The sequence below is a fragment of the Haliotis rubra genome, unplaced genomic scaffold, assembly GCF_003918875.1.
Source record: "Haliotis rubra isolate DU_JTF1 unplaced genomic scaffold, ASM391887v1 Scf37, whole genome shotgun sequence".
NCBI lineage: Eukaryota > Metazoa > Mollusca > Gastropoda > Lepetellida > Haliotidae > Haliotis > Haliotis rubra.
Window position 1 is genome coordinate 3,128,426 of NW_025767046.1, and position 15,212 is coordinate 3,143,637.

Here is a 15,212-nt window from a genome sequence, read left to right on the forward strand (position 1 = left end):
ACAGAACGATAGCTACCGAGAATATCCTAATGAAACCATGCAACTTCCGGCTTATGTCGGATAACTCCCAAAAGTATTGTTACCTTATATAGACCACTCAAAAGATATGACCTTTGCACACACATATACTGTAGACCTATATATTGCAGGTTTAAGAGTTATTATTTCTGCACAAAATGCTTCTTTAAACCCATAGCACCTCTTTCACTATGTTTTGTTACCAAATTATTTTTTACAAGCGATTTCATTTTCACAGTTTCTTTATCTGCTAATTTTCACACAATAATTTGTATTTGTCCGTTATAATTTGTCATCTGAACTACCGTTCGGTCAAGAAGTACATTAAACCAAAAATCCTATGTAAATCACACAAACACACCAGTGGTTATACATTTGGATAAGTGATGAGTGAATGTCGTTTTACACGCGAAGGTACTTAAATTATATCATGTCAGTGCTTAGGTTGGTTTTAATTGTTGATGAACGCTTGAACTCCAGCAATATTCAACGCTATATGGCGGCGGTATGTAAATAATCGAGTCCTGCATGGACCAGGCAATCCAGTGGTGCATCGATCACGCAATTGGGATACAATGACATGTGTCAACCAGAAGTTTGGTGAACATATTTTACAGACATAAAATTTCTGCCATTTTATACACACAGTCTCTATGCAATCTTATATAAATGTCTGAGTGGAGAAGTGAAGGATGTTTCTGAACTGGCATGTAACACAAACGATAAAGAGCTGATGGAAGTGGCTATATAATACAATATTCTAAGTCTGTTTTACAGTCCACAGAGCTACATTATTGTGCCTACTGCCCCAACCTCTTCACTACAGTAACTAAAGCCCTATATGAAACCCAAAGTCTTAGTTTTACCTGGGTTCAGGGTCCTGTTATCACTATGCAAAGAAAAACTTAACTCGCTTTTATGGGTCCGAGCTCATAAGCTACCTCAAACAATTGTGGCGGTTAAAGCCACTCCTCCTACCCAGAGTTCCGTGCGGAAGCCAACATGATACCTCCGCCACGGGCCAGAAAAATGTGACGATCTGTCACATCACCCGCATGTCCATTCATTACTAATGCTTCCCGAATTTCTTTACTCTTTATTTTGGGCGAGAATCTACATCCTTCGCTTATCTTTAGCCGAATGGTTTAAGTTTCCCACTGAAAATATCCAGAAACAGAGTAAACACTATTTTGATTTGCGTAGCGATCCTGCTTTTGCTGTTTACATAGGTTTGTACGGCTCACGTTACTTATCATCAGAAGCCGACGGAGCAAGCAATTTTTAGCCAGTTTGATATCTACACATATGTGTTGGCATCATAAAAATTGAAAACATTGTCAAAAAAGACATCTAAAATGAATGGAACATTTCAGAATTAAAGCTTTCAAAAGGCACCAGTACACCACTAGACCAATCTATGTGCCAAGTTTGGTGAAGAAATAGTGAACGGTTTTTAGAGTTCTGTCTCGAAAAAAGAGCACTACCACCAATTTCAGTCTCAGTCAAACTTGTTGCCCTGGAAACGCCAAATATTTTATGCAGAATTCACAAACTACCAAAAGGCACCACTATGACCACCAGACCAATCTATGTGCTAAGTTTGGTGAAGAAACATTGAACTGTTTTAAAGTACTACTCTGGAAATGACAAATGCAAGGACGACGGATAGAGTCCATTTTAATACCCCTTACCTAAACGCATTATGGGGATAAAAAATATATACTGCTGTTATAAGGCCACATCTTGTACTTTTGAGGTGAGGTATGGGATGGATGTTTGACTGAACAAGCTAATAGATTAGAAAAACTCCAACTTGAAGCAGGTCAGATAGTTACTGAGTCTCCAAGATATGCATCTTCCAGTTCGTTGTATTAAGGAACGGGATGGGATTTACTTTCTTGAGAAGGAGAATATGCAAATTAACATTAATATTTTATCAAATTTGCACCAGTTTTTCTTCAGGATTTACTCCCACCGTGTAGTGGGCAGACAAGTTATGACTTAAGAAACTCTGATAATTTTATAAGTTATTAGATATTCGCGACTTGTTGCATCATTTTAATCTAATCCACGCGGAAAGAAAAATCTCATGTCAATGTGGCCATGGATATGAGAAAGGTTTTCATTACAGAGAACACTGATTGGTATTAATCTTATCTTACATAGCAATGCAAAGTTCTCTCAGTTACTGAAAAATCAGAAAGTTTTCAAATATATACATATCTATATCCCTCAAACAAACGCTTTCTCAGTTTCACGCTCTTTTGCCGCCTCTTTATCCTTGCCTGTCTGTCACTTGTGTACATTGTTGTAAGATGAATGGTGTAATTATTGTGAGAGAGCTTTTCTGAGTAGGGTAACTTGTGCCCAACTTTTCTCTTTGAATGAATGAAATATGTTTTAATCAATAAACACAATCAAACCACTCCAGTGATAAAAGCCTCTGTTTTATATTCTAAAGTAATTGATAGAAAAACATTTTTGAGAAGAAAAGACAGATTATCATTTAATTACAGCAAAGTTCTATTTACACACAATCAAAATTCTCAGTAACAAACCTGTTTGCAGGCTCACCCTACTCTACTCACTAGACAGTGGACTGTACCATTATACCAGTAGGTGTTACCCTAATTAACTTTTCCAGTTCAGTGTCTGTCAATGCGCCTGTCTGTCAATTGGGTGTCTATCAATTGGGGAGATAAACCACTAAAGTCGCAGAAAACACACAAAAATTAAGGTGCATACCCGCTTCGCCTTAAATTTCCTGCTAAATTTTTCCCACATCGCCTAATGAGCAGACATATCAGAACGCCTAATATCTATAATCACTGAACTGTGGAGTCTCACTGGAACAGGCTAAGTTCCCAAGTGGGGGTGTCCCTTCTCCCAGCACTCCATTAATTCTTAGAACAACATAAATTAAGCTAAAGAAGTTAAAGTAGCTTTTGTGACTTTGAGATGAATTTGGAGCAGGATATGTGGAAATATATAAGTACACAGGTTATGTTTACCATTTATTTATTTAGTTATTTTATTTATCCCAGCACTCCATTAATTCTTAGAACAACATAAATTAAGCTAAAGAAGTCAAAGTAGCTTTATGTGACTTTGAGATGAATTTGGTGCAGGATATGTGTATATATATCACACAGGTTATGTTTACCATGTTACATTATTGCAATGGCGAATGTACAAGTGTCAGTATCTTTCATACATCATCTTCGAGGCGGACGGCATGCTTACCATGGCGGATACAAGTACCAGTAAACAAAAATAAAATGAGACAGTATATTAGCGCTGTACCGAATCTACCGCTGTAAAGGTACTGTAAAACATTAAGTCTTGTATTCCCTCTTGACCTGAATGCAATCAATTATCAACAACAACTGAGACAACGCCAATAACAACAAACATCTATGATGACAAACTTTCAAGTTTTAGGGAAGAATGCTGACGCTTTTCCCTGAGGATTATTATCTCCAGTTTGATTGAGTGGACATGTGTTAATGACATGTTAATGAGTATAAAGTATCAAATGTATATAAAAAGGTCACTTTCATTTTGTCATTCTTTGAACACCCCTCTGATCACTACATGTAGACTCTCCCATTCCCACTTCGACTACTCCTTAGTAATCATCCAGAGCGCTACATACCCACATTGCCTCTAAAGATTTTCCATCAGACTTAATAGGTTAAATTAGGCGAAGTGGGAGGACACCAAAATTAATTCAGAACACCTTCTATTTCTCAAAATTTGAGTCACCATTGACAATTAAGTGAGTGCAATATAATACTATCCGTAATATCTTATTCTTTTAACACGTCGACATTAATCCTAATCAGGGGTCATAAAATAGTATTTCTGGTAATAATTTATTCTTTCAACATGTTACAGTCACAACAACAAAACTTTTAATACGAGCCATAATAATACTATTTCTGGAAATACCTCATCCTTTTAACACGTTACAGTTAAATATTAATAAGGGCCATTGTAATATTTCTTGTAGCACCTCGTCATTTTGGCATGTTACAGTTAAATGTTAATAAGGGCCATTTCTGGTAGTACCTCGTCATTTTGACAAAGTAAAACTTAAACCTGGTATCATACCTGGGAAGTTGTCAGCTACAAACTGATCTAAACGTTCACTGAGATCATATGACTTTTTTCCCCTCTCAATCACGAGATGGTCTGCATACGCTGCAAGTTTGAAGCAGCCTGAAACTTGGCCACGATTAAGCAGCGCCATCTGGAGGATGAAGACCTTACAGTAGGCATTGTCCAGCATGAGCTTGTGGCAGTCAAAACATGTTCCTTTCAGAAACTGAAAATCAGAGAATGTCTAGACGTGAGTGCGTGAGATCAAAGCAAAGGAAGAAAATACTTAGCTATTTTCTCCACCTATTGGTATTCATTTTCATTTGTAGGTATTCAGTAATGATATCAGGTTTATTGTCTTGTAGTGGACCGATGAAAAGCTACTAGGTAGTTAACACAAATGACAATTTCTATTTCTAAACTCATTTTCAGTGAAATGAAACGTTGAATATCAAACATTAAAATAACAGTATGTGACATCCTCTGCATGTCAAAACCTAGTTCAAGCATAATGTCCAACCATAATGCATCTGGAGCAGATCATGTGACCACTATCTTAAACTTTATGATGTGTCAGAAATATCTAAAAAGCCCTTGGAAAAGTGGTTCGACGCCCCACTCAGACACTTTATACTGACTCCAAGCCGACCAGTCTTTGATTTACCCATTAATGCTACCCCCAGGCAGGGAACAACAAGTACCATATTTTAACGCGGTCGTGGATTGAACCCATGACCTTCTGCTCTCTGGGCGGACATTCTAACCACTATACCATGGAGGCAGTTAACCATGTACAGACACTGTGTCTACAAATGCTGGAACAAGGTAAGTAAGTACTTTGTGAAAGATAAAAATGTTTGAGAATTTTGTGTTTAAAGTGAACATGAATAGATCATTGATGGAAACTCCTTTAACATGTGCAATTGAATGAGATAAAAATACAATATCAAATCAAGTGAATGAGTGAGTGAGGCTTTACACCACTTTTAGCTATATTCTAGTAACATCACGGAAACATAACAAGAAGTGGGCTTAACACATTGTACCCATGTGGGGAATCGAACCCAGGTTTTCAGCAGGATGAGCGAACGCTTTAACCACTTGGCTACCCCACTCCCAACAACTGATTGAGATGAGTTGTGAACCAAAATAGCAAAACACATCCTAAAGCTAGAAACCTGTTTGATACTACTACATCTGGCGGTACTTGCCACATCACCTTAAACAGTGTTCTGAAGTAGATGGGGTTGAAGACTGGTAGAGGGAGCTGGATGTGCCCCATGTGTCCTGGACAGAACACATGACTGAGGCCACACGTCATGCACACTTCAGAACGGTGGTTAGGCCCTGTGGGAGGAAAGTAGAAAAAGTGAGGGTGTGAGTTTGGTTTTACGCCACTTTTAGCAATATTCCAGCAGTACCACAGTGGGGATACCAGATATGGGCTTCACACATTGTACCCTTGTGTGGAATCAAACCCGGGTCTTGGGCGTGATGAGCAAACGCTTTAACCACTAGGCTACCTCACTATCTCTTTATATGGATGCATTAATGTTATTAGTTGTAGAAAAAGAGCAACCACATGACATGTCATCTATTTCTAAATATTTGCACAATTACAAACTATTCAACAATGGTTACAAAACAACAAGAATCATCCTAATTCGTTTATGTTACCATCATTACAATGCAGACTTTACTATTGTAATATGAAAGAATTTGGTGGTCCTAAAAAAATACACTTTTAGGATATTACAAAGATCCTATTGAAAGAGTAAAACATAAATATGCATAAATAACTAATAGAATGTGTAACACAAAAACATAAATTGACATACACAGAAATGGTAGTCCAGCACCAAATAGGAACTGAACTTTTCAACATGCAGATGCCCTATAAATGTATTGGGGATTTAATGAGCCGGATCTAAGTCACCAGTGTTCATTTCCTGAGAAAATCCATTAACATTTGTTTTCTCGAGCATTGTGGATAGGGCTGCGCAATATAACCGGTTTACTGGTATATACCAGTTCAGAGATGAAAACGATACGTATTGCGATACGCTGACTGAAAACCGGTATTTTGACATGCATTCGAAAAGACTTTGTAACACTCGGAAATCTTCGGATATTTCCGTTTTATAAATTGTTCCTTTCCTTTTTTTATTTGTGCCAAATATTATTTACATTTTTATTTTGTCATTATTAAAAGTTTTTATTAAAGCTTAATCAAGCATGGTGATTTTGTTGTGTTTTTGCTTATAAATCAAGCATTAACTCGATTATAAGTAGTTTTTTGTTAAAAAAGAACTTCTTGCAATATATTGCAATACATATCACAATATATGCTTTCGCATCGCAATATATTGCAATATGAAAATTCTCTGCAATACCCAGCCCTAATTGTGGATTTAATAATAATAATAATAGTTCATTTATAAAGCGCATATTTCCATGCACAATGCATGCTCAAAGCGCTGATGTCAGGACGAAAAGGCTTTTTGGAAAAGGTGGGTCTTTAGCGATGTTCGAAAGGTTGAAAGTTCTGTAATTTCTCTCAAATGTTGTGGGAGATGATTCCATTCTGAGGCTGCAGCATCAGAGAAAGTTCTTTGACCAAATTTAACTGTTCTGACTTTAGGAATACACAGAAGATTATGTTTCTCGGGCCGGAGAGGGATCTTGTTGGTTTGTGTATGGAAAGGAGTCCAGGACAAGATATTTGAGGTGCACTTCCAGAGAGACATCTGAAGGCGAGAATGCAGAGTTTAAAAGTGATGCGCCGTGGAATGGGCAACCAGTGGAGTCCTTTCAACACAGGGGTGATGTGAGCTGACTTGGGTGAGAGAGTGACTATTCTTGCTGCTGTGTTCTGAACCGTTGCAGTCTACCAATCTGGGATTTTGTTGCACCAGCAAAGAGGCTGTTACAGTAATCTAGTCTTGTCATCACCAATGAGAGGACAAGGATTTTAGCTGACTCCTTTGTGAGAAGCTTCGAATGTTTCCAGTGTTTACGGAGGAGTAGGAAGCATGTCCTGCACAAGATGGTAATGTGCTGGTCAATGACAGCTCAGGATCAACAGTCACGCACCAGGTCCTTAACACTGTTAGATAGTGGAACAGTGGTTTTACGTAAAGTGAAAGCGACATGATGTTGTCTTTTCTCGGCGAGGTGTTGTCCCTACCAGAAGACACTCTGTCTTGTACTCATTTAGCTTCAGCTTGTTGGTAGAGAACATCCATGACTTGATCTGGTCACAACACTCTGCCATGTGGTCTGTTGCAGAATGCCATCAGTTGGATTTGGTTTGAAGCTGTTATGAAGCTGGGTGTCATCGGCATACAACTGTCGCATGAGACTTGAAACTGGTCAATTAGGAGTCCGAGATCCTTTGTGTATAGTGGTGAAAAGGACCGGTCCCAGTACAGATCCCTGAGGAACACCACATTGGAGATGAGCGTTGTCAGAAGAGCAACCATCAATGAATACAGCCTGATGACGATTTGTCCAAATAAGATGTGAACCAATCCATCACTATCCCATCAATACCAAAGTTATTCCTGAGGCGAGACAGAAGCCTGCTATGATCAATGGTGTCGAATGCGCGCTGAGGTCGAGGAGGACCAATAAAGAAGTCATGTTATTGTCAACACTGAGTCTCAAGTCATTAAACACACGGACAAGAGCTGTCTCAGTACTGTGGTCCTTACGATAAGCCGACTGATATGGCTCGTAGAGGTCATGATGCATCAGATGCTGAGATAACCTGTCTCCCACTGCTCTCTCTATCACCTTGGACATGAAGGTAAGGTTGGATACAGGACGATAATTCTTGAGTTCATCTGGATCCAGATTTGATTTCTTCAGAAAAGAGGTTTCACCTATCGCTGATTTAAATGGAGTGGGCATGATGCCAAGTCTGAGGCTAGTGTTTATCATGTTTGTGAAGACAGGCACAAGAATATCAATGTTTTCTAATAGGAGTGAAGCGCAGGAATTGGGTCCAAAACACAAGATGTTGGCTTAGATTTCGGATGAGTTTCTTTATTTAGTCTTCAGGGAACTCTGTAAAGGAGTCGAACAACACCAATGCGTGTTGATCTGCGTAAGATATACTGTCTTGATCATCTGTAGAAGTTTCAATCATAGGTTTACTGGATTTGCTCAATCTTATCGAAGAAAAATGATTGAAATGACTGAGCTATCTGCACAGAGTCTCAAGATTTGGAAGTGGATTATGTGTCTCTTTACCAAGTAAGCTGAACATAAGTTGGTACAGTGAGTTTGGGTCATCCATACTGTCCCGGATCTTAGAGTTCATACAACGCTGTTTAGAACGCTTGATCTCATCATCTGTAACCCTGTTCCTTGCCTCACAGTAGATCTGTCTGTGAATCTCGAGATGAGATTTGCGCCATGTTCTTTCAGCTACTCTCCTGTGTGCCTTGGCCGAAATGATTTCAGGGGTCATAATCCAAGTTGTTTCTGGTCGGTATGGTATCAATTTCACCTTCTCGGGAGCATGATGATCAAGCAACTCAAGGAAAGTAGAGGTTGTACTGAAGTTCATGAAACTCTCAATGTCATCATAAACTTGCTAGTCAACATTAGCTCAATAAACATTTCAGTCAAGGTGATCTAAATTTTCAAATCAATGAGAGGCCACATTGAATTATAATTTGAATGGCAAATGCCCCCATACCCCACCCTTCCACCCTCACCCCCTTCAAAATCTTGCTCCCCCAACCAGTCTGGTGCAATTTGGCTACTTTGGCCCATTGTTATAGGATACTTTCAGCTCGTTATTTTTCAATATCGCAAATGATCAAAAGGCATCAATTCACCACTCAGCTATCTGCATAACAAATTTCATCCACAAATATTCAACAGCTTAGGAGTTCTGCCCTGGAAACAAGCATTACTCTCATTTTCATTTTCTCGGAGTTTAACTTCTTTGAATTGCATGTTTAGAAGTTGGAGAATCAGATAAGGAAAAAGGTTTATGGATGAACAACTTCTTCATTCGGATGATGCATCATCCATAAAGTTTTGTCCTTATCTACTCTCGTGTTGAAAACATCAACATGATTAAAAAATTATACAAAAAGAACCTGAAATCATCAAAAGGCACCACTATACCACTAGACTGACCCACTAGCTTCATCCAGGAATGAATAACTATTACAGAGTACTGCTTCGGAAATAGAAAACTGGGGGACCAATAATTTCCAGGAACACAGTGAGTGAGTGAGTGAGTGAGTGAGTTTAGTTTTACGCAACACTCGGCAATATTCCAGCTATATGGCAGCGGTCTGTAAATAATCGAGTCTGGACCAGACACTCCAGTGATCAACAGCATGAGCAACGATCTACGCAGTTGGGATACGATGACACGTGTCAACCAAGCCAGTGAGTCTGACCACCCGATCCCGTTAGTCGCCTCTTATGACAAGCATGGGTTACTAAAGATCAATTCTAATCCAGATCTTCACAGGTTCCAGGAACACAAATACTACTTCTTAAATAAAATATCATTTGGATTTATAATGAAGATAACATTTTGAAGACGTACCCAAAGAAGGATCATGAAGACCTCCATATGTAGCATGTGCAAAGATGTCAAAAGTTTGAGGGTTAGTGACCTCGATGACACTGAGAGCTTTGATCTCCTCACTGGTATAAAGCCGGAATGACACTTCACTCAGACGAGAGACAGGTATTTCGGAACTGAATTCCTCCATCATTGGTTTCTGATGCTGCAACAAATGTATTCAGAACATGTTTAGGTGTTTGTCAATCTTTGTTGGATGGTTGGTTGGTTTGTTGTTGAATGCCGCACTCAGCAATATATTCCAGCTATTTGACAGCAGTCTGTAAATAATCAAGTCTGGACCAGACAATACTGTGATGATACAGCAAGGGTATTGGGATAATTGATCTGCACAACTGGAATACGATGACATGTGTCAACCAAGTCAGTGAGCCTGACTATTCGATCACATTAGTAGCCTCTTAAGACAAGCATGGGTTACTGAAGATCAATTATAACCAGAACCTTCATGGGTCAATCTTTCGATGATACATGCAAAACCAACTAGTCCCATAGAACCATTATTGAAAAGCAACATACATTCCATGAGTAGGAAGTTAAGGCCATATCTTATGTTTCTATTTATAGAAATAAATAACTTGCCAAGAGTTGATGTGCAGAAAGTGTTTTGGTGGAAAATGCTTGAAACTACATTTGACAAGCTTGAAGATTAGTCTGGTGTTATCCTTTTGGGTGGACAGTTTTAGGACTTAAATTAATGTCATTTATGCTAAAAGTCCTTCAACATATTTTCAGTGACTTGTGTCATTTCTATCAAAAAGAATGATAACAGGTTTTATCATTACCGTGAAATCTTATGTCTTGTCAGGCTGACTATACAAAACATTCAGACATTCCATCAATATTTAAGCAATACTTCTTGATGTTTTTCCTAAAGTGAATGTTTCTAACTTGTTAATTAAAGTGGTTAATAAATTGTATCTTATTTTCTTAGTTTGGCTTCAGGTTTATCCGCTTTCTGTCGGATTTAGCAGCCCTAGCTGATAAATAACTAAATAGCTGCTTGAGTTGCATGGTCTCTTACTTATACCAAACTCAGCAGTTAAACAGCCAAACCACAGCAGAATAAAGTGATTATATCTGGGGCATGTCATCCAATGGCTGATGGCATGAACAATAATTACTTTAATGGGACTTGATCACTAATTTGGGCAAAGCCAAAGAGTTAATTTCGGCGATCGGAAGACTTGCTTCCATCCTCTCAGCAACTCTTTGTAACAGTATCAGCGACATGCCCTCTAGTGACGCCCTAAACAAACTACAGGTTTTATGCAAATGATATGATAATTATCTGTCGCTTAAACATAAAACACGTTCTTAATCAAAATCAAAACATACGTCAAACAAATCCCACGTGCTCCATTACAATCAATACTTCTTGCTTCAACCTTCCATATCTCTGATAACGTATTTCGCTGAAAGCGATAGACTGGGACCCTCACATTTACTTTGTAACGATTTCATTTCGGCGAAGAGCGCAAGCGATGTACGAAAGGCAAACCAGTCAACAGAACGATAGCTACCGAGAATATCCGAATGAAACCATGCAACTTCCGCTTATGTCGGATAACTCCCAAGTATTGTTACCTTATATAGACCACTAAAAAAGATATGACCTTGCACACATATACTGTAGACCTATATATTGCAGGTTTGAGAGTTATTATTTCTGCACAAAATGTTTCTTAAACCCATAGCACCTCTTTCACTATGTTTTGTTACCAAATTATTTTTACAACGATTTCATGTTCACAGTTTCTTTATCTGCTAATTTTCACACAATAATTTGTTTTTGTCCTTTATATTTGTCATCTGAACTACCGTTCGGTCAAGAAGTACATTAAACCAAAATCCTATGTAAATCACACAAACACACCAGTGGTTATACATTTGGATAAGTGATGAGTGAATGTCGTTTTACACTGCAGGTACTTAAATTATATCATGTCAGTGCTTAGGTTGGTTTAATTGTTGATGAACGCCGAACTCAGCAATATTCCAGCTATATGGCGGTGGTCTGTAAATAATCGAGTCTGCATGGACCAGGCAATCCAGTGGTGCATCAATCTACGCAATTGGGATACAATGACATGTGTCAACCAAGTTGGTGAGCCTGTTTTACAGACATGTTCTGCCATTTTATATACAGTTCCCATGCAATCTTATAAATGTCTGATGGAGAAGTGAAGGATGTTTCTGAACTGGCATGTAACACAACGATAAAGCTGATAGTGGCTATATACACAATATTCTAGTCTGTTTCACAGTCCCAGAACCACATTATTTTCCCTACTGCCTAACCCTCCCTGCAATGCTAAAGTCTATATGAAGCAAGTCTAGTTTTACTCAGGTTCAGGGTCTGTTATCATATGCAAGAAAACTAACTCGCTTTATGGGTCGAGCTATAAACCACCTCCGTGGTGTAGTGGTTAGAGCGTCCGCCCGGAGAGCGGAAGGCGCGGGTTCGATCCCCGACCGCGTCATACCAAAAGACATAGAGGATATTATATGAGTGCCCATGTCATACTATGTTTCCGACACGGGTGCCTACATGTTAGTATTTCCCGAGCGAGAGCGAGGGATATACTGATATTTAGGCACGAGTGTTGTAAACATGGTATGATATGGGCACGAATATAATATTCTGTTTATTACCGAAGTCGTCAAATTGAAGAAAATAAACCCAAATCTTCTTTCGAACAAAGGCTGGCTACCCGTCGTCGCCGAATGTAGAACGCAACGTCGCAGAAGAAACGTGACGTCATAGCCTTGTTCATGACGTCACGTCACCATGACAAAATGATATTTTGCTCTAGGGCATCACGTATGAAAAATATGAACCCCGATATGTATGCCCTCGTAGGTAATAGGGGCGATGGGGTAGCCTAGTGGTTAAAGCGTTGGCTCGTCACGCCAAGGACCCGGGTTCGAATCCCCACATGGGTACATTGTGTGAAGCCCAATTCTGGTGTCCCCCGCCGTGATGTTGCTGGAATATTGCTAAAAGTGGCGTAAAACCAAACTCACTCACTCACCTCGTAGGTAATAAGTTAAAATATGGTACTTGTTGGTCCCTGTCTGGCGCTCGGTATTAATGGGTACAACAAGGACTGGTCGGCTCGGAGTCAGTATAATGTGTCTGAGTTGGGTATTCATGCTTCACTGCGGCATGGTATCTCAGTGGGCTAGCACTATAAAACCAATTTAAGTCTGGGCTAGTACCAGCAGCCGCACATACACATACACACGCATGCACGTTGTCATATGAGTGAAATATTCTCAAGCACGTAGTAAAACCCAATTTCACCTCACCCTCGAGCTACAAAGTAAACATATGAAGTTTTTGAAAGGCATTTAGAAGTTGGGCGAACATGAATACATGACACGTTTTATGGATAAACATACGTACATACCTAACTGCCATGGCTGAATCTCTGGTCTCCTTTTGGCTCCTCTTCAATATAAATGGGTTTATTTGTTACTATCAAAATTATATATATTCAGAGACTAAGCGTTAGTCTATCAAAATTCCTGATCGCCTTCGTTGTGTCGTGCCAGAGAGTTGGAGATCGATCTCCTGGACGAAATAAAATGGATGGTACTGGTTGTTAACCTGCGTCTTGCTCTGGTATTTGGAAGTAAGACAAGAAATGTTCGACTCAGAGTGAGGTGAACAGAACTATAGAACACATGAGAACACGCACACACACATACACACGCAGCATTAGTCCGGGCTTGTACAAGTCGTGTAGACTTAAAGTAGTAGTAGCAGCAGCAGCAGTAGTAGTACAAACGTCTCAAGAAAGACCATTATAAGATTGACACTAATTTGATTTATTTCATACAGGAACAGGACAATTTGTACTCACAGAGATCCGTACCGAAGCTTTCTTGGAGGACCTGTATACCCAAATGTTAGACAACCCGTACACGCTCGTACCTAAACACATGGATGACTCGAACCCGAAAAAAGTGAATAATGAATCAATATTGTTTGAAATGAATAATGAACAATGAATGTTTGAATAAATGAATGTTTTTGTTTTATTTTTTGGGTGGGGTGTGAAAGAATAGTGCTGAGATTAAGAATCCATCGTTATCACAGTGCTGAGTAAATTATCATATCTTCTAGTATCTATTTCGTGTAGTACCTAAGGGTTTCCCGTGGGAATTCTTGGTTAGGCACAGCAGCCAAATATAGTTAAATATAGTTCGATTTGAGAGCCTTTATCTTGGCAGAAAAAAATATGTGGTCTAGGGGTTCAAATCTCAGTTTAGTTTTGATTGTCTCGTGGTTTGTCCGTTCCACACCCGTGCTCCAGTATTTAACTGACGAGATACACGTCTAAGACTTCCATTCGGTCTAAGCATGGTTCGTCCCAAAACAAGCTCATACATACGATACAACTGATGTTAAACAATTCTCAGTGTTGCAAAGTTTACATTTGACGGGGAGTAGGGGATCCCATTAGTTAAAGCGTTCGCTCGTCACTCCGAAGACCCGGGTTCGATTCCCCACAGAGGTAGGCTACTATATGCGTAAAGCCCATTTTGTCCCAGGCCTGATATTGCTGGAATATTGCTATATGGGGTGTAAAACCATACTCACTCACCCATTTCAACTTACAATTCAAATGCTACTACAACTACTACTAGTATTGGTACTGCAGCTTAAAGATTTTTTATAAATATATAAAATTTGAGATGACCCCCTACTCAAAATGCTTCACAATACAATACATCATGTATTGTACTGTGAAGCATTTCGAGTTGGGGGTCATCCTCGCATAGACACGAGGGCCTGTGCTACAGAATCCATAAATCAATATTCGATATAACAGAGGCCTATGTTTTAACACCTCAAAGTCTCACAGACGTGCCCTCGCTTTGTTCAGGACGGGTACAGCGCCTCCGCGTATAGAAACCGGCCGTTATGAAGGAATCGAACTTACAGATAGATGTTTTCACTGCCCAAGTCGAGTTGAATCGGAACAGCCTTTTATTGAAATGTCCACTTTACGACGATTTAAGAGAAGACCTTTTAACATCAGCAAAGCTTTTCATGCCACGTTTTACCCTCTTATCGGAACCTGAGAAGTCATCACTCCTTTTAAGCTCTCAAGATCTTATAAACGTACGTGCCAAAAGATGCTTTAAAACCCTTTTAAGACGCCGCAAAATTTCATATAAATAAGTTAAACATTTCATGTTAATATTTTTGTATATATTTTTTTAGGTTCAGTTGTCATTTTATCTACTCATATGTTTCCAATATATTGCTCTGTGATATTTAATTATCAACCGTGTCTCATAACTCCATTTATAATATTTACTGTATATTTTTATATGTATTATTATTTATTTTAATGTACATATGGCGAGACGTAAATAAGCAATCTGTCTGTCTGTCTGACTATTGTGATTGGATTTTGAGTCCACGGGAGAGGGAGAGAGATTGACAACTTTATGTTTACATTAC

General features: G+C 39.0%; 1 protein-coding gene across 1 annotated transcript in view; it reads right to left on the reverse strand.

Annotated features, from left to right (window-relative positions):
* The window catches only part of LOC124285866 (DNA-directed RNA polymerase I subunit RPA1-like), a 69,345-nt gene extending 58,187 nt beyond the window's left edge, over positions 1 to 11,158 (reverse strand). Inside the window, exons 1-4 of the mRNA XM_046722145.1 lie at positions 11,072 to 11,158; positions 9,695 to 9,878; positions 5,339 to 5,466; positions 4,132 to 4,345 (exon numbers count right to left, since the gene is read on the reverse strand). Coding sequence (XP_046578101.1) covers positions 4,132 to 4,345; positions 5,339 to 5,466; positions 9,695 to 9,866 — 514 coding nt within the window. The 5' untranslated portion in view covers positions 9,867 to 9,878; positions 11,072 to 11,158. The remainder of the gene's footprint in view (positions 1 to 4,131; positions 4,346 to 5,338; positions 5,467 to 9,694; positions 9,879 to 11,071) is intronic.
* Between the last annotated feature and the right edge of the window lie 4,054 nt (positions 11,159 to 15,212).